The 27343-nt window shown below is 35.3% G+C and overlaps 1 protein-coding gene and 1 pseudogene across 4 annotated transcripts; both read left to right on the top strand.

Annotated features, from left to right (window-relative positions):
• The first annotated feature begins 5671 nt into the window (after positions 1–5671).
• LOC126696957 (pre-mRNA cleavage factor Im 25 kDa subunit 2-like) lies at positions 5672–16548 on the top strand. Of its 4 annotated transcripts, none has more exons than XR_007646121.1 (8): positions 5672–5904; positions 8453–8498; positions 13549–13642; positions 13709–13782; positions 15243–15329; positions 15425–15535; positions 15658–15746; positions 15993–16548. XR_007646121.1 is itself a non-coding variant. In XM_050393731.1 (7 exons), exons 1-7 carry the CDS (start codon positions 5777–5779, stop codon positions 16062–16064), a joined length of 612 nt encoding a protein of 203 aa, XP_050249688.1. In that variant the 5' UTR covers positions 5672–5776; the 3' UTR covers positions 16065–16548. The 4 variants fall into 4 exon arrangements, 2 of the variants coding, with proteins under 2 accessions (XP_050249688.1, XP_050249690.1); XR_007646120.1 differs by having other exon boundaries at positions 15658–15843; XM_050393731.1 differs by lacking the exon at positions 15658–15746.
• Positions 16549–18151: 1603 nt separating this feature from the next.
• On the top strand, positions 18152–25301 carry LOC126696956 (acetyl-coenzyme A carboxylase carboxyl transferase subunit alpha, chloroplastic-like; annotated as a pseudogene).
• The last annotated feature ends 2042 nt before the right edge of the window (positions 25302–27343 follow it).

Genomic DNA, 27343 nt, shown 5'->3' with positions numbered 1-27343 from the left:
TACATTATGATGCAGTTATTAGAAACAATGAGCGTTATTTAAAAGATGGAATTTACAAGAGCATTTGGAAGCTTGTCCTATTGTTTCAAATATTACAACTAATTGCCCAAAGGCCTATTGCAAGTATCTATGAAAAAGAAAAAACCAAAGTGTTCATTAACGAAAGTCCACGAGGAATAAAAGCCTACGGCAAACATGTGTTGTTAATGTCCATTTTGTAGGATGCACACAACCCGACCTAGGTAAGCAAGCTCGATCCAAAAGGCACCAACAAGAGACAAAAGAGTGAGAGTGGACAACCAGCACTTATTCATCCCTAACCAAAAAGGCAACTAGAGACCTCTACAAGAGAACCAAGCCTTTAAGGATGAACTAGGGCTGTCACATCAGTTTTCTGCCACCCTTTACCTGACATGAACAGTGCCCAAGGGCTGTCATAGTTGCTAAAGCCTAAAGGATGATGGAACTCCATCACCTTCCTTAAGACTGCAGCTCCAGCGGAAGGGGAGTTGAAACCAAATTATCCAAGCTCCAGCAAATTGATGCTATAAATGTTAAAAAAGTTCAAGATATGATCCACGTCCTAAGCCCATGAATCCTAGAGGGGAAAAATTGGGAACATGTAGTTTAAAGGGCATAAAGGGACCTCCAGCGGAACTCCCTAAAGTAGGCTTAGAACTTGACACTTGGCTTGGGGTGTTGAATCTTACTTCTTAGGGGTCTAAAACTCAATTGCAGTTTTAGGATTTGCTCTTGATACACACCTCAAATCTCATTGATTAAGCTCAGCCTCATAAATCTTGGCATTTAATGCAAAGCACTTCAAAATCCCATCATTACCCAAAGAAGCAAAACAGCCCATAAAGTAAACCTTCTACTTCTGACCAAAAATCCCAGGAAGATTAACCTTGGTTCCCCACCTCTGATTAACCCTACGTTTTTTTTGGACTCATATTAATTAATGCTTCCTTAAAACTCCATTATAAAAATATAAGCATCTCAGCCCATAGGGACAACTACTCCCTTTAAAACTCCTGGTCTATTTGCCATTTTTGCTAGTGGTTTGGCTCTCTTTAAGCTCATTGCTCATCCCCTTCAGCCCACACTCATCTAATCTCAGAACATTCTTCCATCTCCTTCACACAATCACAACTCATAAATATCTCCCACTACTCACAAACAGCTCACTACCCACAAACAACCCATTACTCATAGAAAGCCTTAACCTCAGAGTTAATCTCGTCCTGCTCACTCAAAACAGCCTATATTGTCTCATTCATGCTTTATGAACACACACTTATCAAAATCTTTATTTAATACTTGTTGCACTGAGTTGAGATCCCTCTTTTCCTTCACACCATGCCAATTAATCATTTCCCTATTCCCATGGAACCTTTTATTTTACGGTTGAAGGATATAATGTATATGTAACAATTGAACTTTTCGCTCACATTGATGTAACGATGGCTGAAAGTATAATGAACTCCTCTAACCGAGACATGCAAGGACTCCCAAGAGTTAACACATTCCTAAACTTATTTAATCATTGACCATTAGACTGTTTAAATCTATTTTTTATGGACTAGGTGTAATTTTACCTTTACCACTAGAGATTTTATTTCACTTAAACTATCAGACCAGGACCACTAATGTACTAATTAAGTATTATAACGTGTTTTTCATTGGGCTTTTGTTGTTATTTTGTCAAGTACAACCTTTGTTTCTTGCTTTGATAGGCTTTGTCATCACGTCGAAAGCCTTTGGGTACCATCTCAAGAGCCCATAGTCGAGTTTCGGCTTGGCTTCCCAACATCTTAAATAGAGGCATCAATTTCCCCCTCGACAAAATATCTATGAAATAAGGTTGTTTCATCACTTATATCCATAGATGGTAAAACATATATATAAGAAGAAAATTCATAAGAAACTCACAAATTTGTTGAGAGAGGAGAATAAGGTGAATTCATTGGAAATAAAAGAAAATTTAAATAGTATCATCTTCATTTGCTCGTTTGTGAGTTTTCCATTCATCTCTTAGGTGTTCTCAATATTGGGCTTTGTGTTTTTAATAAATAAAAAAAAGGCAATTTTGTAAATAGAAGCCATCATGCCAACCAATATATGGTTCCTCTCTTTTTCTCACTTTTCTTCTTCTTCCAACCAAACTCAAATCCATTGGGCGGTGTCAAACCTTGGAATTCGAGACTCACAAATCCATTGTGTTGCCCCGCAATGGCTATCAAATGCCACCATATTGCTTGTTTGTGAGTTTTCCATTCATCTCTTAGGTGTTCTGAATATGAGTTTTGTGTTTTTAACCCCCCACCCCCCACCAAAAAAAAAAAAAAAAAAAACATAGGCAATTTTGTAAATAGAAGCCATCATGCCAACCAATACATGGTTCCTTTCTTTTTCACACTTTTCTTCTTCTTCCAACCATACTCAAATCCATTGGGCGGTGTCAAACATTGGAATTCGAGACTCACAAATCCATTGTGTTGCCCCGCAATGGCTATCAAATGACGCCGTATTGCCCCACGTTAAATGATGTGATGTGATACATATGATATTATATTTTCAGTTAGTACATTATTTACTGTACAAAAAAAATTTGCATTTTCATATAATATTATATTTCTCTTTATTTTAGAGATAAAAATAAAAAAATCTTTAACATATTATTTTAGTGTGTGTTTGGCTCAAAATTAAAAAGACAACTTATTTTACAATTTAGTTTATTTTTACTACTATTTATGGATTTCATTGCACTTTTTGGTACTATTCATGAGTTTTATTGTATTATTTTAATTAACTTTTACCTTTATTTACTGTACTTTTAGAAAAAAAAAAATTCAGTTATAACAAAATAAGCGGGTCTCAAACAGATCTCAGTTGCAGCTTTAGGATTTGCTCTTGATACACACCTCAATCACATCGATTAAGCTCAGCCCCGTAAATCTTGGCATTTAATGCAAAGCACTTCAAAATCCCATTATTACCCAAAGAAGCAAAGCAACTCATAAAGTAAACCTTCTAATTCTAACCAAAAATCCGAAGAAGATTAACCTTGGTTCCCCGCCTCTGATTAACCCTACGTTTTTAATTGGACTCATATTAATTAATGCTTCCCTAAAACTCCATTATAAAAACATAAGCATCTCAACCCACAGGGACAACTAGTCCCTCTCAAACCCTTGGTCTATTTGCCATTTTTGTTGGCTCTCTTTAAGCTCATCGCTCATCCCCTTCAGCCCACACTCAGCTAATCTCAGAACATTCTTCCCTCTCCTTTACACAATCACAGCTTATAAATGTCTCCTACTACCCACAAACAGCCCACTACTCACATAAATCCTTAAACTCATAGTTAATCTCATCTTGCTCACTCAAAACAGCCCATATTGTCTCATTCATGCCTTATGAAAACACACTCACCAACATCTTAGTTTAATACTTACTGCACTGAGCTGGAATCCCTCTCTCCTTTCACACCATGCCAATTAATCATTTCCCTCTTCCCATGGAACCTTTAATTTTTATTTTTTATTTTACGGTTGAAGGATATAATGTATATGTAACAATCGAAGTTTTCCCTCACATTGATGTAATGATGGCTGAAAGTACAATGAACTCCCTTGACTGAGACATGCAAGTACCCCTAGGAGTTAACACATTCCTAAACTTATTTAATCATTGACATTGGACTGTTTAAATCTGTTTTTTATGGAATAAGTGTAATTTTACCCTTACCGCAAGAGATTTTATTTCACTTGAACTATCAGACCAGGACCACTAATGTACTAATTAAGTATTGTAACGTGTTTTTTTATTGGGCTTTTGTTGTTGTTTTGTTAAGTATAGCCTTTGTTTCTTACTTCGATAGGCTTTGTCATCACACCGAAAGTCTTGGGGTACCATTTCAAGAGCCCATAGTCAAGTTTCGGCTTGGCTTCCCAAGATCTTAGATAGAGGCATTAATTTCCCCCTCGACAGAATATCTATGAAATTTTTTTGTTTCATCACTTATATCCATAGATGGTAAAACATATATATAAGTAGCAAATTCATAAGAAACTCACAAATTTGTTGAGAGAGGAGAATAGGGTGAATTCATTGGAAATAAAAGAAAATTTAAATAGTATTATCTTCATTTGCTCATTTGTGAGTTTTCCATTCATCTCTTAGGTGTTCTCAATATTGGGTTTTGTGTTTTTAACCCCCACACACCCCCCCCCCCCCCCCCAAAAAAAAAGGCAATTTAGTAAATAGAAGCCATCATGCCATCCAATATATGGTTCCTCTCTTTTTCTCACTTTTCTTCTTTTTCCAACCATACTCAAATCCATTGGGCAGTGTCAAACCTTGGAATTCGACTCACAAATCCATTATGTTGCCCCACAATGGCTATCAAATGACACCATATTCCTTGTTTGTGAGTTTTCCATTCATCTCTTAGGCATTTTGAATATTGGGTTTTGTGTTTTTAACCCAAAAAAAAAAAAAAAAAAAAAAACATAGGCAATTTTGTAAGTAGAAGCCATCATGCCAACCAATATATGGTTCCTTTCTTTTTCTCACTTTTCTTCTTCTTCCAACCATACTCAAATCCATTGGGCAGTGTCAAACATCGGAATTTAAGACTCACAAATCCATTGTGTTGTTCCGCAATGGCTATCAAATGACGCCATATTGCCCCATATCAAATGATGTGATGTGATACGTATGATATTATATTTTCAGTTAGTACATTATTTACTGTACAAAAAAAATTACATTTTCATATAATATTATATTTCTCTTTATTTTAGAGATAAAAATACAAAATCTTTAACATATTATTTTACTGTGTGTTTGGCTCCAAATTAAAAAGACAACTTATTTTACTATTTAGTTTATTTTTGCTACTATTTATAGGCCCTACTGTACTTTTTGGTACTATTCATAAGTTTCATTATACTATTTTAGTTAACTTTTAACTTTATTTACAGTACTTTCAACAACAAAAATTTCAGTTTCAACCAAATATCCACAATTTTAAATTCAAAACAAGTATAACAACTCTTTTGACTTAAGTCAGAGTATAAATTCTAGCACACAAAAAATCAATTTAAACTTATATGTCCATGTATTATGCAGAATACAATACATTCCACACGGTACATGATTTATGAATATGAAAAATGTGCACCAATAATACAATACTTTTTAAAGTATAGGTCCAACATGGCAGAGGAGCATATACATATCAAAAAGGGTTCTTGTTTTGGATATTTTCTAAACATTTTTTCAAAGACTAACTTATTAAGGCGAAGTCAAATCAAACCTGCCTAACAAAAATCAAACACGCCCAAAATCAAAACAACCCAAACGGTGTGTTTAGAGCATTTGCAAAACAACTAAAACTTTTTTTTTTGGGTAATAAAAAGTTTCTAAAAATATTTTCTAAACCAATATCTTTAAGACAGTAGATTACATTTTTGGATATTTAGGCATTCATTTAGGAAATTTCTTTTTTAAAAATTTTATGAGAAAAAAAGTGATTTGTTTTACTCTTATTTTTATATTTTTCATAGAAGTAGTATTAAAACTTTATTAAAATAATCCATTATCAAAATTAAACATGTTAATGCAGAGATTGCTTATATATATAAACAACTCCCGCGGCCCCACCCCTCCGTCACTGCTTGCTCAAGCACGGTCTGTTTTTCTTCGTTTTAATACTCAGCTGGCTCAGCTAGGCTTGTCTTTGGATCAGTGTGGGAAAATCAATCAATCAATGGAGGATATGGTGAGCTCAACGGTGGTGAACACGTACCCACTCTCCAGCTACACCTTCGGTACCAAAGAGCCCAAGATTGAGAAAGACTCCTCCGTCGCCGATCGTCTTGCTCGCATGAAACTCAAGTACCTCCTCTCTCTCTCCCCTGAACCCTACCCTTCTTTTTTCTATCAACTTCTAATCTGGTTACCAAACATTAGCTCTCTAAATTACTTAGGTTTTGGAACTAAATCCCATTTCATACCACTAACAAATCTTTGGTTTTTTAATTCTATTATTTCTGTTTGGTCGCTGAGAAAAGAAATTGTTGCATCAAAATTATATTTTTCTGATTTTTTTTTTTGTTCTTTTTTTATGGGAAAAAAAAAAAACCATAGAACACGCTCTTTTATTAGGGCCTCATTTGCATTTTGTAGTTTAGAGTTTCTATTGTATGTGTATGCTGTGCACGAGTGCGTTGTACTGTTAGGATGTTGAAGTTTCGCTTTGAAGATTAGATTGTGGAATGGTACAATACAGTGCAAGTCAATTTTGGAAGTGGTTTTTGTTTTCTTGGAAATTTCACACTTACTAGAGATTACTTCTAATCCTATCAGAGATTGTATTTTTGTTTAGATTTTCTCCCTGCACATTTTCCTTGTTTGTTTTTGTAATTGGTTAGAATTAGTTAGTTTGTGATGTTTTCTTGGGCTTGCTTAGTGATGTAATTTGCACACAATCAATAGTAACAAGAGTTCTATTTATCACACTTTCTATTTTTTGATAGATCCCATAGTTGTGATGGTTGGACTCAAATTACACTTGGTGCCTTGTCTATCAATAAAATATCACGATGATTAGAAATTAATAACTATTTCGTCCACAAAATATTCAAGTTTGAGGGTGTATTTTTGTTGTATTTTAAAATCATACACAAATCATAAGTTTATGGATCATATTGTAAATAAAATTCAATTAGCATGGAATTTTGGAGCGCTTGTTAAAATCAAAGAGAACATATAATCTAATGGTGGGGTTTTGATATTAATTCAATATAAAGTTATTAAGTGGGTGGGGGTGGCCAGTCATGTAAACCCTCCCCCTAGGAACCAATGCCCTAGATTGCAAAGAGACCACAAAGGCACAGACGCTCCTTAAGTGCATTCAGCCACAGTCTAATAATCTTAACCCCACTAGAGGTCTTATAGCATCAGTTGGTGGGAATCCTAAGTGAACCAACATCATGGCCCATGGATTCAAACTCAGGATGCAAACCCCAACCAAACCGCGTGGTAGTTATGTAGGTTGGGTCATCTACCTATGACATATTAGGTTTGTCATTGGGATCTCCTCTTAAGGCTTCCGTAGTGTCAAATACAGTAATTGAGGAAAAATGGAGAGGAGGTTTGCAGGATAGAACAAGCTTTTTCAAAATGGGGAGATCACTCTTCTCAAAAATATATTAGCTTTTTCATGCCACCCTTTACCATGCCCATCCACACTGCCAATAGGTTATATAAAAGATTCAAAGAGAATTTCCTTTTTTTTTTGTTTGGGGGGGTGGTGGTTGGGGGGGGATGGAGAATGCAACAAGTTTCATTTCGTAGTCTAGAGGGTATTATGCTCATCACTAAGTGAAGTTTGAAGATAGACTGTTCATAATTGGAACCCTTGATTTTGTTAGCCTTTCCAAGATTGGGAGCTGGAACTCGTGAATAGTTTCTTTTACTTGTTGCGCTCTCATTTTCCACAATGCTAAGCTTAGGATCAAACTTCATAGAGCTTAAATAAGATTGGAAATTTTGACGTATGGTACCTTGCAAGATTGCTTATTTTTCTCTTCCCCCCCCCCCCCCCCCCCTCTTTAGATGGCAGCCCTAGGGAAAACACCTACAGTGAATAATCTTCAGAATTGTCACATTTTGATTATTAATTGGACGTGCAAGAATAGCAGAGAGTCAGTAGATCAAATTTTTTTTTTTTTTTTTGATAGTGAGAAATTTGTGGTCATTTTTATTTACTCTCTTCAGGGTATCTTGGGTTAAGCTCAAGACAGTGATTTAGATGTGGGAATGTTGGCAATGGAAATTTCATCATTGTAGGAAATAAAAGATTGGGAGTGCTACTCCCTTGTGTGTTGTGTGGATCATTTGGCCAGAGAGGCAAATAGTAGAACTTTTGATAGTGTTAAACAGTCTAATGATAGTTAATATTGAGATCATTTTAAGATTGGAAGAATGTATTTGGCAGCATCCCCTCCTCATCTTTTCTAGGTTTTTTAAAATATACCAACTTGATACAGTAATTCTTTGGGAGTAGTTCAATATGCACATTGTGCGGTTAATCTATCTCCTTTTCTGAATAAGAGTTTACTTAATAAAAGGTCATATTTTGATTATTTCTCTGCATTTTGATCAATTTTAGATTCCGCCTATCGAACTGATTCTTAAACCTATATATTGAGGATTAGGAGGATCATGCGGACTTGCCTTGTAATATATGTATATCATAGAGCTTACTTTGTGATAAGAGGTTCCCACTTAGGTATATGTTTCTTAATTTTCATAGCTGATTTTAGGGAGAATTGACTGATAATGTAAAGTGATTTTTTGTATAATTGACTGAACCAATCTGATATTCCAACTTGTCTTCATGTTATGATGGGTGGACTGACAAGCTCCTTTTGGTTTACAGCTATTTTAAAGAAGGCATGAGGACTAGTGTTGAAGCAATCCTACTGGTCAGTGTTTGCCACTTCAACCCAAAATAGCCACCTTTTTCTTTTTTGTTTAGATGTTTGAATAATTATTTCTTCTACCTAATTTATACATTTTATTACTGCTCATTTGTGTTGTATGGCTGCTTATGTGTAAAGATAGATAACTTAGGAGTTAGGACTTAGGAGACTGAGGATCAAGTAAGAGAGAACAAACTTAAAGTCAACACCCAGGGTTGGCTGGACCCTGCATCAGAGCATTGGAGAAATCTCTAGCGGGAATTTTATTCATCATAAACGTGTGAAGTAAACTGTCTCCATAGGAGTGCAATATTGTGCTGATATAGACTATGGCTTAACCCTAATTCTAGTTGACTTAGGAAACCCTAATTGTAATTGACTTGGGGGATTTCAACATTCGCTCCATTTATGACAAGCTTCGAAGCCCCTTTCCTTTTACTTTTCCTTGGAAAGGTATTTGGAAGGTTAAGGCTCCTACGCACGTCTCTTTCTTTGTTTGGACTGCAGCTTGGGAGAAGATTCTTACAGGGGACACCTTGCGGTGTAGAGGCTTTGAGCTGGTTGATTGGTGTATTATGTGTCGCTGCAATGGGGAGACAGTGAATCATTTGCTTCTCCATTGTGAAAAAGCTTATAAGTTGTGGAGCTTGATTTTCAGATCTTTTGGGATTTCTTGGGTCTTGCCTAGATCGGTTGCAGAAATGCTCTTCAGTTGGTGGAACTGGTTTGGAAAGCACTCTTCTAGCATTTGGAATTTAGCTCCGTTGTGCCTAATGTGGTGTATTTGGAGGGAGCGGGATTGGCGATCTTTTGAGGACAGGGACAAATCCGATGACCAGTTGCTCGCTTATTTTTGTAGTTCTCTATTTGATTGGTCTAGGGCTTGGGGACTCACCTCTAGTGATTCCCTCCCTTTGTTCTTTTGTTCTCTCCTTTGTATTTAGTTCTTTGCTAGTTTCTGCTTGTTTTCTTGTTCTCTTTTCTTTTTCTGTTTGTTTCTCTCTCTGTATTGTCTGTTCTGCCTCTGTTTTCATGAGGTAGATTTTTGAATATACTTCTTTATTACTTATCAAAAAAAAAAATCTCTTTTTTTTGATAGATAAGAGAGTAATATTATTAAAAAAGAAAGAGAAGAAAGAATATAGGGTGTTGACGATAATGAAAAAAGAACAACACAAAAAATAAAGAAACAAAGGAATCAAAAAGCTATGCTAAGAGACAAAAGAAAATTCATTAAGAGAAGAACAGTCCAAGAGACCCCAACACTGAGACCAATCAAAGAGAGTTTGCTGGCACAAATCTATCAACTAAGTGTCCGTTTGAGATCCGTTTATTTTGCTAAAACTAAAAACTTTTTGATGAAAGTACTATAGATAAAGGTAAAAGTTAACTGAAATAGTACAGTGAAACCTATGAATAGCACCAAAAAATGCAGTGGGACCCATGAATAGAAGCAAAAATAAGCTGAATAGTAAAATAAGTTGGCAAAAATAATTCATGCCAAACACACCCTAAGCTAGATATTTCTCCGTATCCTTGAAAGAAATCTGATTTCCTTTTGTCCAAATAATCCACATCAAACAGCCTGGAACCAAATTCCAAATATCAGAATTATTATTCCCAAGCCATTGTTGCCAACAAAATAATTGAATCACAAAAATAACCTTGACCCTCGGAAATTAAATAAAAATACTAATAACCCAATTAACAAATAATACCTTAAATAAAATACAGTTGACTTCCAAAATGAAATAAAACTAAATTGAAATAAAATTTTCTTCTTGCTTCCTGCATCAATGTCAGATAGTGTAAACACTGCAGATTAGGTATAGGAATCTTAGGCAAGCCTTTGCATATTGCTTCAATATAACAACAAACTCCCACAGAAGGTTTAATAACATAAACAATCTTTTGGTGGATGGTGAGTTGACATTGGATCCAAATTCTATATCAGCATGCATCTCTCAATTTTACAAACAATTGTACTCTGAAAATGAGGGTCAAAGACCTATGCTAGATGAAGTGGCATTCTCTACAATTTTTGAGGAGGAGGCTACTTGGTTGGATAGACCCTTTGAGGAAGAGGAGGTTTTTGGTGTCATATAAGGATGTAATGGTGATAAATCTCCAGGACTAGATGGTTTCTCAATGGCTTTTTTTAAGGCTTGTTGGGGCTTTTCAAAACTTGAAATCACGGAGCTTCTTGCAAACTTTCATGTACAAGTTGTCTTTGAGAAAATTTTAATGCAACTTTCCTTGCTCTCATTCCAAAGAAAGTAGATGCTGTTAATGTGAGAAACTTTAGACCTATTAGTCTAGTGGGTGGTATTTATAAAGTCATTTCCAAGGTGCTGGCTAATAGACTAAGAAGGGTGATTACTGGGATTATCTCCGAGTCTCAAAATTCCTTTGTTCTGGATAGGCAAATCCTAGATTCTATCTTGATTGCTAATGAGTGTTTGGATAGTAGACTCAAGGCAGGGATTCCAGGGGTTTTATGTAAGTTAGATGTGGAGAAAGCTTTTGATCATGTCAGTTGGGATTTTCTTATGTATTTGCTGTAGTAGTGTGGATTTTTTGAGAAATGGAGAAAGTAGTTTTTGTTTTGTATCTCCCCGGCGAGATTTTCACTGCTGATAAATGGCACCCCTAAGGATTTTTTTGGGAGCTCTAGGGGGCTGCCCCAAGGTGATCGTCTCTTCCTGCTCTTATTTGCTATTGTTATGGAGGCATTAAGCCGCTTGTTGGATGGTGTAGTTCTGGTTGGACACATCTCGGGTTTCACTATTGGTACCAGGACAAATACTCCACTGTTGGTGACCCATCTTCTCTTTGCAGATGATATGTTAATATTTTGTGATGCTTCTATAAGTTAGATTGAATATTTGCAGGAGATTTTATCCTCTTTTGAAGCAGTGTTAGAGCTGCACATTAACCTGGCTAAGTCAGAATTAGTTCCAGTTGGAGAGGTGTCTTATATGGGGGAGCTTGTGGCATTGCTGGGTTGTAGATAGTCTTCTTTGCCAATGACTTACTTGGGACTTCCTTTGGGTGCTAAATTCAAGGATAGGGCAATTTGGAACTCTATTCTAGAAAAAATGGAGAGAAGGTTATTGAGTTGGAAGCGGTTATATATATCAAAAGGAGGTAGGATTACTTTAATTAAAAGCACTCTCTTAATTTTGCCTACTTATTTCCTTTCACTCTTCCCTATTCCAGTGGATATTGCTAATCATATTGAGAGACTTCAAAGGAATTTTTCATGGGATGGGATAGATGAGTCTTGTAAATTCCGTCTTGTTAAGTGGGCCCAGGTTTGTACTCGCTCGCAGTTCGGCGGTTTGGGCATTAGAAATTTGAGAATCTTCAATCAAGCTTTGTTGGGGAAATGGTTGTGGAGATATAGAAGAGAGACAACTCACCTCTAGAGGTGGGTCATTGAGACTAAATATGGGAATGATTGGGGTGGTTGGCGTACAAAAGGAGTCTCTACTTCTTATGGTGTTAGTTTTTGCAGAACCATAAGACAAGGCTGGTCAGCCTTGTCAAAATCCATTCAGTTCGAGGTTGGTGTTGGTAATAGAATTAAATTTTGGCATCATGTGTGGTGTGCGGTTTGTACTCTCTGGGAGGCATTTCCGGAACTCTATAACATTAGTTGTAATAAGGAGTCTTCTATTAAGGATGTTATGCACTTTCCTAATCAGAGGTTCTCTTCAATTTTCCAAGGCTCCCCAAGATTGGCAAACGAAACACTTCTACACCTTTCTAGATCTTATCAATTTTATGCCTTTTAATGGTGAAGGTCAGGACAAACTATGTTGGAAACCAGCAAGGAATAAGTATTTTAAAATGAGTGAGTTCTATCTCTCCCTTTCCTCTACTCCTGTAACTTCTTTCCCTTGGAAATTTGTGTGGTGTTCAAAGATCCATCCTAGGGTTGCTTTCTTCTCTTGGACTGCCGCTTTAGGTAGGATTTTGACTCTTGAGAACTTATGGTATAAGGGTGTTGCAATTATTGATTGGTGCTATATGTGTAAAAAAAGTGGGGAATCGGTGAATCATCTTCTTCTTCATTGTCCTATTGCCTATGAGTTATAGTCTATGGTGTGGACTCTTTTTGGTCTCCATTGGGTTATGCCGCATATTGTTACTGATTTATTTTTGAGTGGGCAAGGTTCATTTGGTGGGCATCGGAGCATTGATTTATGGAGGGCTGTCCCTCATTGTGTCCTATGGTGTATTTGGCGAGAACGGAACTCAAGATGTTTTGAAGGGAAGGAACAGTCTATTTTGGATCTTAAATCTCTCCTTTTTCATACCTTGCTGGAGTGGAGTTCGTCCTTTAATCTTTTTCCTTCTAATTTTTTACAAATGCTTGATTTTTGTAATTTAAGTGTTTGATGTACTGTTTTTCATGTACACCCCCCGTGTACCTGGCTTTTCTCTTTTAATACAATTCCGTTATTTATCAAAAAAAAAAAAAAAAAGCCTTAGCATATTTGTTTTTTTTTTTTTTTTTTTTTCGTTTCTTTCCCCATTTTTTTTTATATATAAGTAATAATTTTAGAAACATAGCATTAGTTTCTATATGAATTAAAGCTTGATGTCCCAGGCTTACAAAAATGCATTATGAATCAACAATTCTCCCCAAAAAAAAAGGTGTAGGCTTCATATTGCAGAACTTGGCATCAGAATTAAAAATTTTGCTATTCCAAATTTTATTGTAACTGTGCTTTGGTGATGAGCAATAAGTACAGCTGCATTATAGAGTTCTTTTCTCTGTAACCACTATCCAGAGAATGAAATTAGAATTAGTTGTGTTAGTGGCTGTTGACTCTGTTTGTTTTAGCTTAAAATGCCAGTGTATTTTCACCTCTAGCTTAAGTACAACTTTTAAACCTTCACTTTTTCAAGGTCCAGCTGTACTTTCACCTGACTTATTTTTTAAATTAAATAAGCCAGTGATAATAAGTTCATCCAAACACACTCTGATTGTATACACACTTCCATTCTTTAATTTTCCCCTGAATATTTTCCTTTAACTGTGCAGGTGCAAGAACATAAGCATCCTCACATTCTTCTTTTGCAAATTGGAAACACATTCTGCAAACTTCCCGGGGGACGTTTGAAGCCTGGAGAAAATGGTACTATTTATTCAGGAATTTCCCTGCATCTCTCTCTCTCTCTAATGTTTCTGCCAATCTTTGCAGAAATTGAAGGCTTGAAGAGGAAACTGACGAGCAAATTGGGCGCTAATCAACCTTCACTTCAACCTAATTGGCAGGTTTGTAATTTTCCTTGTAATGAAGCATATGTACCTATATTTTTAGATGCTTTTGTTTTCCCCAACTAAATTTTGGAAGAAGATTAATGCAAACAGAGAGAGCTAAAAATCAGCATTATTTACTTCTTTTTTTTTTTTTTGGGGTGGGTTTGGTGTTGGTGCAGTCATAAATTACCTGATGATGGATGTCAAAGAATTTCAAGCACTTCTCTTGTAATTTCCTTTCCTGCTTCCCATATTTATAATTTTATTTTTCCTTTTGCTACCAAAACGTAAGGATAGACAACGTGTGCGTTTGGATAGTGCTGACATGCTTCTGCGTTTTTTTTTTTTTTTTTAAGTGCGTTTCAGCGCTGAAACACACTTCCAGCAAACATGTTTTTTCATCAAAGCTTTCATTAAAAATGGGTCTCATGGTACTATTCACACATTTAAAAATTATTTTGCTATGGTGTTTTTAGTTTTCAGCAAAATAAGCGGTATTAAAACGGACCCAACATATCATTCTTCTTCTTCTGTCCTCCAAACACATTGGTTACTTGTGGCTGACCTTAGCTAATTTGTTGAGAATCCATAGCTGACTCAAAAAAAAAAAAAAAAAAAAAAATCGCACTAAGGGTCCGTTTGGTTGGGAGGATGGAAAAGTGGGAGGATAGAAAATGTTTAGTTTTCCCTCATTTGTATTTGGTTGGAGGGGTGAAAAAATATAGGGATGAAAATTTTTTTTGTTTGGTTGAAATAAAAAATGAGAAGATGAAAAATAAAGTTGATATAAATTTATCATTATGTCCTTACTAAATATATATACAAAAAGTAACACATTTATTGTTAAAAAAAATTTGTATGGACACTTTATTCTTTATTTATTTATTTATAAAATAAGCAAATCCTAAAAGAATATTAAAAAAAAAAAAAAAGATAAAAACAAACAAAAAGAACCAACGTGTACTGTGCAAAATTTTATCCAAAAAAAAAAAAAAAACCCAAACCAACGTCAACGTACTGTGCAAACTAGAAGAAATTTTATACAGGCAAAAAAAAAAAAGGAAAGACAAAAAGTTGGCTATTGGATGGAGAAGGGCAACGTGGAGACGTGCTATGTGTAAAGATGAGGATATTTGTGTAATTTATTGCCCACATCATCTTTTCCCCTTAGTTTTCCTCCCAAATTGGGAGGAAAAAATTTTGTGGGCTTGGAGGGAAAATTTTCTACACCATTTTCTTTTCCTCTTGTTTTCTCTCTTGAACCAAACAAGGAAAAATTCCATTTTCCACCTTATTTTCCTCTCCTTCTTTTCCATCCTCCCTATTTTCATCAACCAAACGGGGCCTAAGGCTTTGATGTTGTTGCAAGTTATTTGGCCTTTATTTCTAGGCATCTTACTAGATTGGCAGGAAACATGTTTCGAACTAGTCAAAATACTTTATTGCATTTGAAAGATTGTTGCATTTTGTTGCAGATTGGTGAGTGCGTGGCAATCTGGTGGAGACCAAACTTTGAAACGGTGATGTATCCTTACTGCCCTCCCCACATCACAAAACCCAAGGTACAGCCATTATCTCTTTCAAAACAATGGACAGGTTTTTCTAATCAAAGTTGTCTTTTGAGCTGAACTTACCTTTAAAAGTTTTCATGATCCAGGAGTGTAAGAAGCTTTACATTGTTCATTTGTCTGAAAGAGAGTATTTTGCTGTACCGAAAAATCTGAAATTGCTTGCTGTTCCCCTTTTTGAGCTCTATGATAATGTTCAGGTATGGCAACATAAAAGCCTTCTTCCTCCTTATTGCCTTTGTGACAATCGTTCCCCAATAATCAAAATCAAAGGCAAGTGCCATTAGAGGAGGCATTAACATCCTGCAAATGTGTCAAACAGAGAAAGAGATGATGATAATGGTCTCCCTGATGTTACGCCTAGTAATAATGCTTACTCATATGAGGAGAATGCTAGCCATAGCCACAGCTGTACAGCACCTGTATCTTTTTTTCTCAAATAAATGTGAACCATGTATTACACGTGACCAACCTGGAGCATGTGTAGCATGGAGTTCATAACTGCTAGGTCCTTCTTTTAACATATGACCTGCTATATTGGCTGCATCCGCAATTGTAGGACGGTCATTGACTGTGGCTTGCAGTCCACTCTGTTCATAATGCTTTTCAAAATTTATGCTGTCTGAAGCCTGAAGTATTGCTTTTGCCCCATTTCAGAGATATGGACCTGTTATTTCGACAATCCCACAGCAGCTGTCCAGATTCCAGTTCAACATGATCACCACCTGAAAGGCTTATAAAGGAATCCATGCCATCAGAACTAATCATTCTTTAGGAGAACATATATGACATCTACTTACCAAAATTAGGATTCTCCTAATCAGCAAATAGACTTGTTACTCAAGCTAATGTAGCTTAGCTTTATGGTCTACTCCGGTGGTCTTTCATATGAAACTGTAATGTGTACCTCCAATTCGAAGGCCTTTGCATGGTTGAAATTTTGTTTGTTTTGTGCTGACAAAAAGAAGATAGGTCCACTGTTATTTTCATGTTTCAAGAGTATTGTGTGGGGCTATGGAGATTGTAGCTTGTGCTTCTCCAGAAATATTTTTAGGTGGAAACTATAAGAACCAAGCTAATGATACCAACATTGTACTTGTTAACCAAGAAATTATGGCACTTTCTGAAAGCTTGGGAGAGGAAGGGTAAAAAGAGAAGGGGGACTTTCATGATGGATCATGTATGGAAAACTTACACAAAGGTTTGCAGGTCATGTGATGTGCTTTTGCTATTTTTCTTTATTTATTTCTGGCTATGAGTGCTTTAGCTGTTTTCTTTATATTTTTTTTCTTGTTGTTTACATGTATTAGAATGGTTTACTTTAAAATCACTATGTTTAGCTGGGTGAAAAGTGAGAGGATGAAAAAATGGTGGAAGAAAGAGGGAGGTTAAATGTGATTTTCTATTGTTTTGTTGAATCAAATGGGAAGAGGAAAGAAAATGGTGTGTATAAAGTTTTCCACCTGGCCCACTATCTTTTTTTGGCCCTCCAAATTGGGGAGAAGAGGAGAAAAAATGGCATTGAGAAGAAAAGTATAAAACAGTATTCCCCTTTTTTTCATTTTTCTACTTTTAATAATAAGAGAATAATAGCAATTTACTTTTTAGCTTTCATCTCTTTTCATCCTTTATGTCAAACACACGTGATAGAAAACAGGTATTTGTTATCCTTCCAACCAAGAAAAGCCTAAAAGTATCCGGGAAAAATGATTTTGGCAAAAGCATTGTCCATCATTTCTACGCAGGAACAATATTTTGTCAAATAACTAGGTACCAATATTGTTTTTCAATTTACCAAAAAAGAAAAAATATCGTTTTTCAATCACTAACAATCACCAAAAGCTATTGGTTAGTCAATGGTCACACACACCAATCTCACTTGTTTGAGTGCAAAAAGCAGAGAATCAGATATTGATTTAGGAGAAAAGTCTAGAGAGACAAAATATCACACCCGTGGCAAATTGTTAGTCAGTGGTAGACTGGTAGGTAAAAAAAATGATGTTAAACAAGTAAAAACTTGTTAACTCAAATATCAATAAAAAAATGTGAAAGAAACTTGTTGGATATGCAGAAGCATTGGTCTTGATGCAGATGAATGAATTTAGACCGCTGTTTGACTTCCCAATCTGTGCATGGTGCTGCTGGGCCTGGGTGTTGCATTACTGGAATTTCGAAAAAGCCCATCCAGAATTTTTTTTAAGGCTGGGAGGCCTAAGTGAAAGTGAAAGCACAGTTGGCCCACCACTTCCATTGTAGGGCCGAAAATGGTGGGCCAGATTGCTGGGTGGTCCATCTGGTGGGCTACTCATTATTTGGGGGTTGCATTTATCCTAATGTGATTACATGTCTATCTTCGGGATTAGGTCCATATCATATCATCCCCACTCACCTTCCATGCGCGTGATTGCTGCTATCCAATCATAGTAGGCCACTTTTCCTGAACAGTACAATTCTCATATCTGCATGAAACACCAAACTCCTGTTTCTAAAAAGCAACCAAAGTTTCACTCCCACCAGCAAAAGTTGGGACAAGGCAAAGGCAAAGTCTATGAGAACAAGTGAATAACAATACAAAACAAACCTTATTATTGAAAAAAAACATGCTGTTGCCACTGTTTTTTTTTTTTTTGTTTTTGTTTTCTGAGAACGCTCTTGTGCAGTAAAATGAGCAGAACCATTGGTCCTCAAACATTTTAGTCTTTAGCCATATATAGTATTTGTTAATAGTTTGCATGTGTTTGTGTCTGTGTTTCTGTTGAGTTCTCAGCTTTGCCAGCTCTTGGATGTCCTAATATTGAGGTATCCAATTCTCTCACTCTCCCCTTGCTCTCTCAGACAACACAGCAATTCATATATACAATCTTCTTTTTGTTACGTGTTTCTAAAGAAAAAACAGTTCGCTTCAATTAAGTTGAATAATTGTAATAAAACTTAAATATTTTATATGTTACATTTGAAGCTGTATAATTCTACTATTTTTACTACATTTTCTCAGCAACCAACCAGATCATCAAACTTTTATAATAATTTTTAAAAAATAATCTAATCTTTCATCATGGTTAGCTTTTTTTTCTTTTCCTCTTGGGAAAATTTACTCTGAGCTTCTTTGGTGATTTATATAGTTTTTGCTATGAGGTTACCATTAATTTTGGGGAGTTGGGAAATTGTTAAATGTTTATCAGTAAAGCAATGCATAACTGTAAGTTTCCAAAGATTATATTGAAATTTGATTGTTTAATAGACTGGGGTGATTATATTTGGAACTAATTTTATGTAACTGTGTTGAAGAGTACTTTTATTAGTTATGCATTCTAAGTATGTTAAGAATTGTGCCATTGGAGCTTATCAAGCTCTAAAATATTAAGGCATCTGATGCTATAGAAGACATTTTTATAGATTTTTTTAATCAATTTTTATCTTGATTTTGATGTCCTTTCATAGTAAGAAAGTTATGAATCCAGTGATTGACCTGAGAGGGCTTTATTTATTTATTTATTTTTTCCCAAGTTTCTCAATTTTTGGGGTTAATCAATTGTAATTCAGATAAAAATGCTAATAAAATCATCACTGTTTTAGGTACCAGGGAATTGAAAGGAAATGAAAGAATATAGAAGTTTTTCTTGACTTTGTTTTGGATTAGTGGAAAGTGAAGGGAGGGAGGGAAGTGCATACTAATTGCAAGTCTTTCTGAATTATTTTTCAGAAACAAATTTAAGCTTTATAGGGATTTAATTTAAAAAAATGAAGCACAGGTGAAGCATCAGTATATTAACTTTGAATATCTGCACAAAGATTTCAATGTTGAGATGGCGACCTTATCAATAGTAACTGGAAAGTGTGGAAGAGGGAGTGAAGGCGACGACCAGGGCTTTGAGTCCAGGTCTCATCTAGATTTTGGAAAGGACTTTTTTGAAAGCTATTTATTTAGAACTTCTTCTAGAGAAGCAAACAGAAATTGGTCAAAGGCTTTTGAAGGTTCCATCATTAGAAGCAGGAACAGATTTCGCATCAGTGCAAAAGTTAAAAGGGGGAAGAATCATGATTACCCGTGGTCAGATGATATTGATCCAAATTTCACTGGCAGTTACTTAACTTTCCTGTCTCACTTCAAGCCTCTATCCGAGAAACCAAAACCAGTGACTCTTCCTTTTGAGAAGCCACTGGTAGATTTGGAGCAAAAGATTATTGAGGTGAGATTTTCATTTGGGAGCTTCATGTTAATAAGTTTGTGTTTCTAGTAAACAAGTTTAATAAAAATGACATTCATCATTACGGCTAAGAAAAATTTGGTCATTAAGTATTCATGAAGGCCCATTCAGTATGGTTTGTCTTCTAAATGTTCCTGTTAATTAAACCAATATTTTCATTCTTAAGCTACCAACATAGAGGCATAACATCTTACCGTTTACCCTTGACATGTGAGGCCTTCACAAGTCACAAACCTCAAAAATTACGTCCCTTCATATATCTTCTGCTTAACTCAAGATCTTTCTTGCAGGTGCATAGGATGGCTGATGAAACTGGCCTAGATTTTAGTGATCAAATTGGTTCTTTGGAAAGAAAGTACCAGCAGGTGATTTTCAAAAGTGCTTAATTTCTATCATGTCAGAGTTGCATCTTTATCATGTTCATTTTGTGTTGTAACTTGTAACTTCAAAACATTTCATCAATTGCAACTAATTCTAAGATGGCCTACTAGATCTAAAAGAATTTCTAAAATTAATTGCAGGAGAGAAATGAATGATGATCATTTGCCATGTTTTTAGTCTATGCAAATAATTTCAGTTTCAGCATTACCATTCATATTTTCTTCTGGCAATTGCTCTGAAGATTCTGACTAGTTCTAACAAATTCTACAAGCATCCTTCCTACTTGTCACATTATTATGGAAAAGGAAAGCATACTTGTGAGGCATTAGTTCAATGGTAATAATGTGAGGAAAAGACAATAAATGTCTGCTCAAAGTGAAGCCTGGATTTCCTTAACGTACAGTTTATTTATTGAAATAATAACAACCAGATGCCTTGGCCAATTGCTAGCTTATTCTGATGGTTTTTTAGTTATTTGTTTGCTTATTCTTTGTAGGCAGCAATCCACATTGTTGTTTTACTTCTTTTTTAAAAATTCCTGTAGCAATCACTCTAATATTTCTCATTTCAAATTCAGGCTCTTTAAGATTTATACACAAATTTGACACCCATGCAACGCTTAACTATTGCTTGACATCCCAACAGACCAACAGTTCTTGATTATATATTTAATATCACAGAGAAGGTAGTTTATCACTTACATAACAAAAAGAATAATTTCTGACTTAATCCTTTACGATATAGTGGGTGGAACTCCATGGAGATCGTGCAGGCTATGATGACCCCGCATTTGTGACTGGTATTGGCAGCATGGATGGTAAGACCTACATGTTTATAGGTCATCAAAAGGGTAGGAACACAAAGGAGAACATTGCACGAAACTTTGCAATGCCAACTCCTTATAGGTACTTTTTTTAAGTTCTTATTCATATTTATTACGGGAGATTTCAATTACACATGACTTCACATATAACAATGGCCTTTGCTTATAAAAAAAAACTGCTGAAATTAATTCTCTTCTTTAAGCATCATCTTCATTTTTTTATAAATAATGGCTGAGTTCAGTAAAACCATTGTCTGCAAACAGTTATTGATGGCTTTGCGTATGATGAAATATGCAGATCATCATGGTTTTCCTATTGTAACATTTGTTGACACTCCAAGGGCCTTCGCTGATCTCAAATCTGAGGAACTTGGTCAAGTGTGTTTTCAACTTCTCTTCTCACTCTGCAAGTTGTACTGTCTGATATACTTCGATAATGAAATTGGTCTGTATTTATGCAGGGTGAATCAATAGCACATAACTTGAGGACCATGTTTGGCCTGAACGTGCCCATTGTAGCAGTTGTAACAGGTGAAGGTGGCTCTGGTGGAGCTCTTGCCATTGCTTGCGCCAATAAATTATTTATGCTAGAGAACTCTGCTTTCTATGTTGCAAGGTGATAAAATTATTTTTTTCTTCTTTCTTTTTAGTATTATCATTAAAAGCTACTGAAAAGAAATTAGACAGCTGTAGACTTTTGTTTGTAAATGGTATTAAATTTTTTATTTCCTCTCTAGTTTCTGAAGTTGATGAAGCAACAAATAATAATTACGATGATACTCATACTAAAAACACCCATTTTGCTTAAAATTTATTGCTTATGTTCATGTTTATATTGAACCAATTTGAATTCGTTATTCCTCTTTAGTGCTCTACATCTAGCTTACACACACACACACACACACAGATATTGACCCCCTTTTCTGAAAGTCATCATCCTTGTTATAGCTCTCATTGGTCTTTTATGCCATGAGTAGAGCATTTCTCTGGTTTGTGTCTCACAGTAATAACTCTATAGCATTTCTCACAGCCTCAGAAGTTCTAATGTTTCTTGTGGCTTGTTTATCTTACCAGCCCTGAGGCATGTGCTGCTATATTGTGGAAATCTTCCCAAGCAGCTCCTAAGGTAGTTGAATAATTTGATGATTGCAGTTAATTGCAATGTGGGCCATTTTAATTGATTATGTTAGTGATAAACTTGTGACAGGCAGCTGAAAAGCTGAAGATAACAGCTCAAGAGCACTACAAGCTTAAAATTGCTGATGGTGTAATTCCTGTTAAGTATTTTAATCCTTAAATATATTTTTCATTGTTATATCTTTGGTTCCTTTGTCTTTGTTAAAAAGAGAAAGAGAAAGAGAGTGGATGGAAATTCTACATTTCTGTTTCTGTACAAATTTATATACAAGTCACAGTGGGTGGTCCTCAAGAAAAATAGATAATCAAGGCTTGAAAATCAAGCAAATTTAATACTAACATATTCTAGAATATCTCTAGAACATTCCAATAATATTCTGAAAGTCATACAGAAATTTGATATGGGAACAACAGTTGTGAGATTCCACTTTCTTTTTCTGGAAGGCATTCATCTTGGCAACAAAGGTTAAAACTGTGTGTACCTTTTACCAGTGATGTACGGAGTTTTCCTTTCATTTTTAGCAATCAAAATTTCTAGTAATCTCATGAGTCCTTTTGAGTAAAATGGGAAATGGTTTTTGTTTTAACATCGCAGTTTTGTGATGCTTAATGCTTAGTTTGCAACCCACCAAGGTCTTTGAGATGCCCCATATCTTTTGTTAAGGGGTGTAGTTGGGTATACAAATATGAGTGGAGTCCCACATTAAATAATAATGAGAAGAGTGGGTGGTTAATATAAAATAATTGGGCCCAAACTCATAGACTTAAACTTTTGGGTTAAATCGTGTCCCTATATATTATATTAACAACTTAATTGGAGTCACCCCAAGGTGTTATCTCCCTAACAGGGGCCTCCAATTGAAAAGACAACATCAAGTGCTTTAGTCTTTAATAATGAATCTCTTTTCTAGTTTTTGGAGCTTAAAGTTCAAGCATTCCGTTCTGCCACTTCTACCCATCTTCAGTTATATCTTGGGTCAAGTGGAAGCAAGACAATGCATAAATTTGGAGCAATCATTTTTTATTGCACTAGCATTTGAGCACAGTTGAATCCCTAGGTAAAACCTTTTCATATGCAAAGATTGGCGTAATAGAATCTCCCAGGTTTCAAGGGTTTGTACTTTGTAGACCTATCATATTGATTGATACTAGTTCCCGTGACTAACTTATGCTTTAAATTATAAAAACATGTCATGATGGATTGGAGTTCAACGGTACTGTAGGAATGTGAAATTTAATGCTAACTTGCATGATGATTGCCTAAAATGTCAAATATATGATAATCCACAGGCAAGTTTCTGTGTTTACTCAAATCTGCAGATTCTTCATCAGACTCTATGGAATCTTATCACAGTAAAAGCAAAAATAACTAAAAACAAGCTCAAAACTGTTTGACTGAATTTAATAAGTTGTTGTCTGTACTACACAAAAATCAACCAACATTTCATATTCTGTTATTATTGAGCGATGATCAAATCCATTGGTATAGGTTTTCTTATGGTTGATGCTCTTAATATTATTCGCAGGAGCCTCTTGGTAGTGCACATACAGATCCTGTCTGGACTTCCCAACAAATTAAGCTTGCAATCACCGATGCCATGAAGGTAAGTGCTATTAAGATCTACACACGGATTGGAAGAGAAATTTATGTGTTGAAGTACTGTAATATTTTTTTAGTCCCAAACATATTTTACAATTGTTCCATGATCATGATAACCTTTCTTGTATTCGTGTTACTATATATGTTTCTAGGGAGTCATTTCTCTTATTGAATATTCTTTGTTAAATTGCTGATTCTCCCAAAAGCTTAAGCTACTAGGAGATTGTGAATTTATTCATTTAATCTAACATTCTTATTCCAAGAAAATGAAGTTTGAAGAAGTGATGTTTTCCAAGAAAAGTTTTGTTCTCCATTAATTTATTGAGAACTTGTAAAGGCAATCAGTAGTTTCTTCTTCACAGCAGAGAGACAGAGAGTTGTTGCTCCTATTTTTGTACAGCATAATTCTTTTCTGCTCAAACATAAAATAGTCTGTTTTGTAAAAGTTGTAGTTAAATTCCATTTATCCAATTTGATAGCTGATCTAATCAGCAATTACAATTGATAAATGGAATTACCCATCTATATTCTTTGTATAAACATACTTGGTTTAGCCACTTTTACTTTTCATCTTTGGTTGTGTTGATTTCCTAGTCATCCACCAAATGATTTCCTAGCTATAATACCAAATGTACAGAGGAATTGGCAAATATGGATAAGAAAGAGTTGCTCAACCACCGCAGGCCCAAAATCCGGTCAATTGGTGGCATCCAAGAAGGCATTGCGGTGGACCCAAAGAAGAAGCGTAACATGAAGCCATGACGTGCCAAAGACTGCTGATATGGAATCAGAGCTTGAGAATTTAAAAAAGATTCTTGAAGCAGGACCATCTGATCATACTAACATTGAATTAATTGAGAAACACAAGCAAGATGTAAACCAGGAGATTGACAGAGCATTAATTTCAATGGGCTTGCAAGAGAAGCTTGAATCAATTATGTCAGAGTTATCTAAATCTCCAAATCCAACTGATCAGCCCCTAATTGTAATTTAAAGGAAGATATGTATACTATAATGCAGGAATTTAAACACAAATTGTCACAGCCGGGGGCCTATCTTGGGTTAAAGTACAAGCTTGGCAAGTTAAATTTGGCTAGCAGGCTCATTGAGATTAAAGAGAAAAGTGAGAAACTAAAGGCAGAGATTAATCAGAAAATTCCAGCTGAGATTAAAGAAAAGATGGAACTTCTGAAGAAGGCTCAGGAAAGCTTATTGAAAGGGGATTCCATGAGCAAAGATTTGGTAGAGGAAGCAGAGAGAGCAAAGAAAGAGCTTGAGGAGGTTCTCAAGTCAGCTAACTTGGAAATTGTTGGGGTGACTAAGAGAAAGCTGGCTAGTCCATCCCCGGATTTAAGAAAGAAGATAGTAGATGTGAATAAAGAGATTGAACATGAGATTGAGAGAGTAATAGATGAAGCAGGTCTTAGATACAAACTTAAGCAGTTGAAGGCTGAGATAGCAAAAGGATCAAGTTCAAAAGATACAGAAAAATTGCAAGCAGAGATCAAGGAGGGAATTCTTGCTGCATTGGATGTCACAGCACTGAAGGAAAAGGTTGACAAACTCAGTGTGGAATTGTCATCCTCAATAGAAAGAGTTACTGAAGGTCAAATTGCTGCAGAAAATGGCAAATGGTGAAAAAACTTGCTTGTTGCACACAATGATACATCTTCTTGTATTCACAGTATGTACTATTGTCTTCTTTTCTTTTTTGAACGTTTTATTGTATTTATATTATTCATTTTCAATATTGTTTATTAACTTCAAGTTAAAAATATATAGTATGGTAAAATTATATTCTTTTGTGCACTTCATTTCATGAATGACTAGGAATAAAGCATTCACCGGTTCTTCATATCCGATTTATATGAAGAACTTTAATTAAGGACTGTTCAATCACTAAAAGCAGCCAACTTTGTGGGAGAAAAGCATCAGTTAGGTTTCACTTCCAGCACACTTGCTTCTTTTGCTTTTGAGACTGTGATTGCATGCCAATTGATATATTCTAAGTGGGATTTCAATCTCTCTCAATATCTCCTAATGAGTCTATAAAATAATGATTCAGATCCTCCATAATTGTCAATCAGATAGAAAATCAAAATGAAGAAATAGAAAAAGAAAAACATGATATGACCTTTAGTGGGTGAGAGAGAGAGAGAGAGAGGGAGAAAATGAGAACTTGTCGTGATCAAATCATCTCTTCCCACCATGAAAAGGAATGTGTCCCTATCATGGCATGATTCAGTTTTTTCCCATTTCTTCCTGTTTTCTTATCCCTCTTGAAGCCAGGTAACGCGAACTGCCATAAGTTTTTTCAATAATTGCAGACAACTATGTGCTTTTGAAAATTTGCTGACTTTATCTTGGATTTATCAAACACTTTAGCCTATACGGTTTTTCTGTGTTTGGATGTAACTTTTGGCTAAAAGTTTATTTGTTAAAAGTTTTGTTGAAAGTTAGTTAAAGTACAGTGGGTTTTAAAAAGTTATTCATAACGTGCGTTTGGCTCCAAATTAAAAAATTAACTTATTTTATTATTCAGTTTATTTTTGTTACTATTTACGACTTCATTTCATTTTTTGGTACTATTTATAGGTCCCATTATACTATTTCAGTTAATTTTTATTTTTATTTACTGTACTTTCAGTAAAAAGATTTCAATTTCAATAAAATAAGCGATCCCAAACAAACCTACCACTATTGTAAATAAATTAAAATTTCAAAAGAAAGTATAATATATCTTTTTTTTAATAAAAAAAATTTAAAAGAAAGTTGTTGACAAGCGCGCACTTCAACTTTTTGTTTCTTCTCCAATCTTCAAAAGCAAAACAAAATAAAGACCAATTAAAAATTATTATTATTAATACAATTTGAATCCAAAACATCAGAAAAATCATGGAACTCCCACTTATAAAATTTCCAATATAGTTGCTTTATTGGGTCGTTGGGTCCTTGAATTTCTAAGTGCGATTTACGTAGGGACACCAATTTATTGTGTACATTTTCCGACATGGGCCGATGGGCGGGTGTCGTTTTGGTTATTTTTGTTTAAAAAAAAAAATCGAAGAAGTTGCATCAAATTATATAAGTAATAAACCACCCATTAACTTGTGCAATGCGTTAAAAAATCTGAATACATGCATGTATATGGGTTACGATCAAAATCATATTTGGCATATGTAGGGACACGATTTGATTCTTAAGTCTAAAAGTTAAAAGGATTTAAGTCCAAAGAGTCCAATATAATGAATTTGTAAAAAGTGGGTTAGAAAACTAGGCTCTAATAAGTTAAGTAACGATCATAGTGAGTTCTAATGACAATAAAGTAAAAATGGATTGGTTGTATCTAATGAAAACCGTCATTAGCACAATATGAGAAGATCAGTTCTTATATATAATTCTTGAAGCTAGTTACAAGTATAGTTCTTATTACTATAGTAATTCTCTCTTCTTTCTTCGCTCCTCATCTTTAGGGTCTTCTCTCTGTTTTATACCATCTTTCTCCTTTTATCTCTACCCTCCAAGTGTAGAGTAGATTGCTGGTGTTAATCCTTATCCCTTCATCACTTTCTTGAAGTCTCTGGTAGTAGCTATAAGGCTGAAAATTACTGTTCAGGTATAAATTCCTCATTAATGCGGTCAGAGAGTTAGTTACAAAGCATTTAATGCGGTAGTAGCAACTTTCTCTTAGATATTTCTTAGTCCTCATCTGTCCCGTACCTTCTGGATGTGTATCATTACCAATAGAATTTCTTGGAATGTTGCCTTGGATGGCGAACCACAGTTTCGGACCTCGGCTTTGACCAGTCGAGGTGGCATCCCTCCTCGGATCACTTTCCTGGACTCTCATGACCATACC

This window comes from Quercus robur, chromosome 8 (genome assembly GCF_932294415.1).
Source record: "Quercus robur chromosome 8, dhQueRobu3.1, whole genome shotgun sequence".
Taxonomy (NCBI): Eukaryota; Viridiplantae; Streptophyta; class Magnoliopsida; order Fagales; family Fagaceae; genus Quercus; species Quercus robur.
The sequence above is the reverse complement of the archived record's forward strand: the minus strand, read 5'-3'. Positions and strand labels throughout refer to the sequence as shown.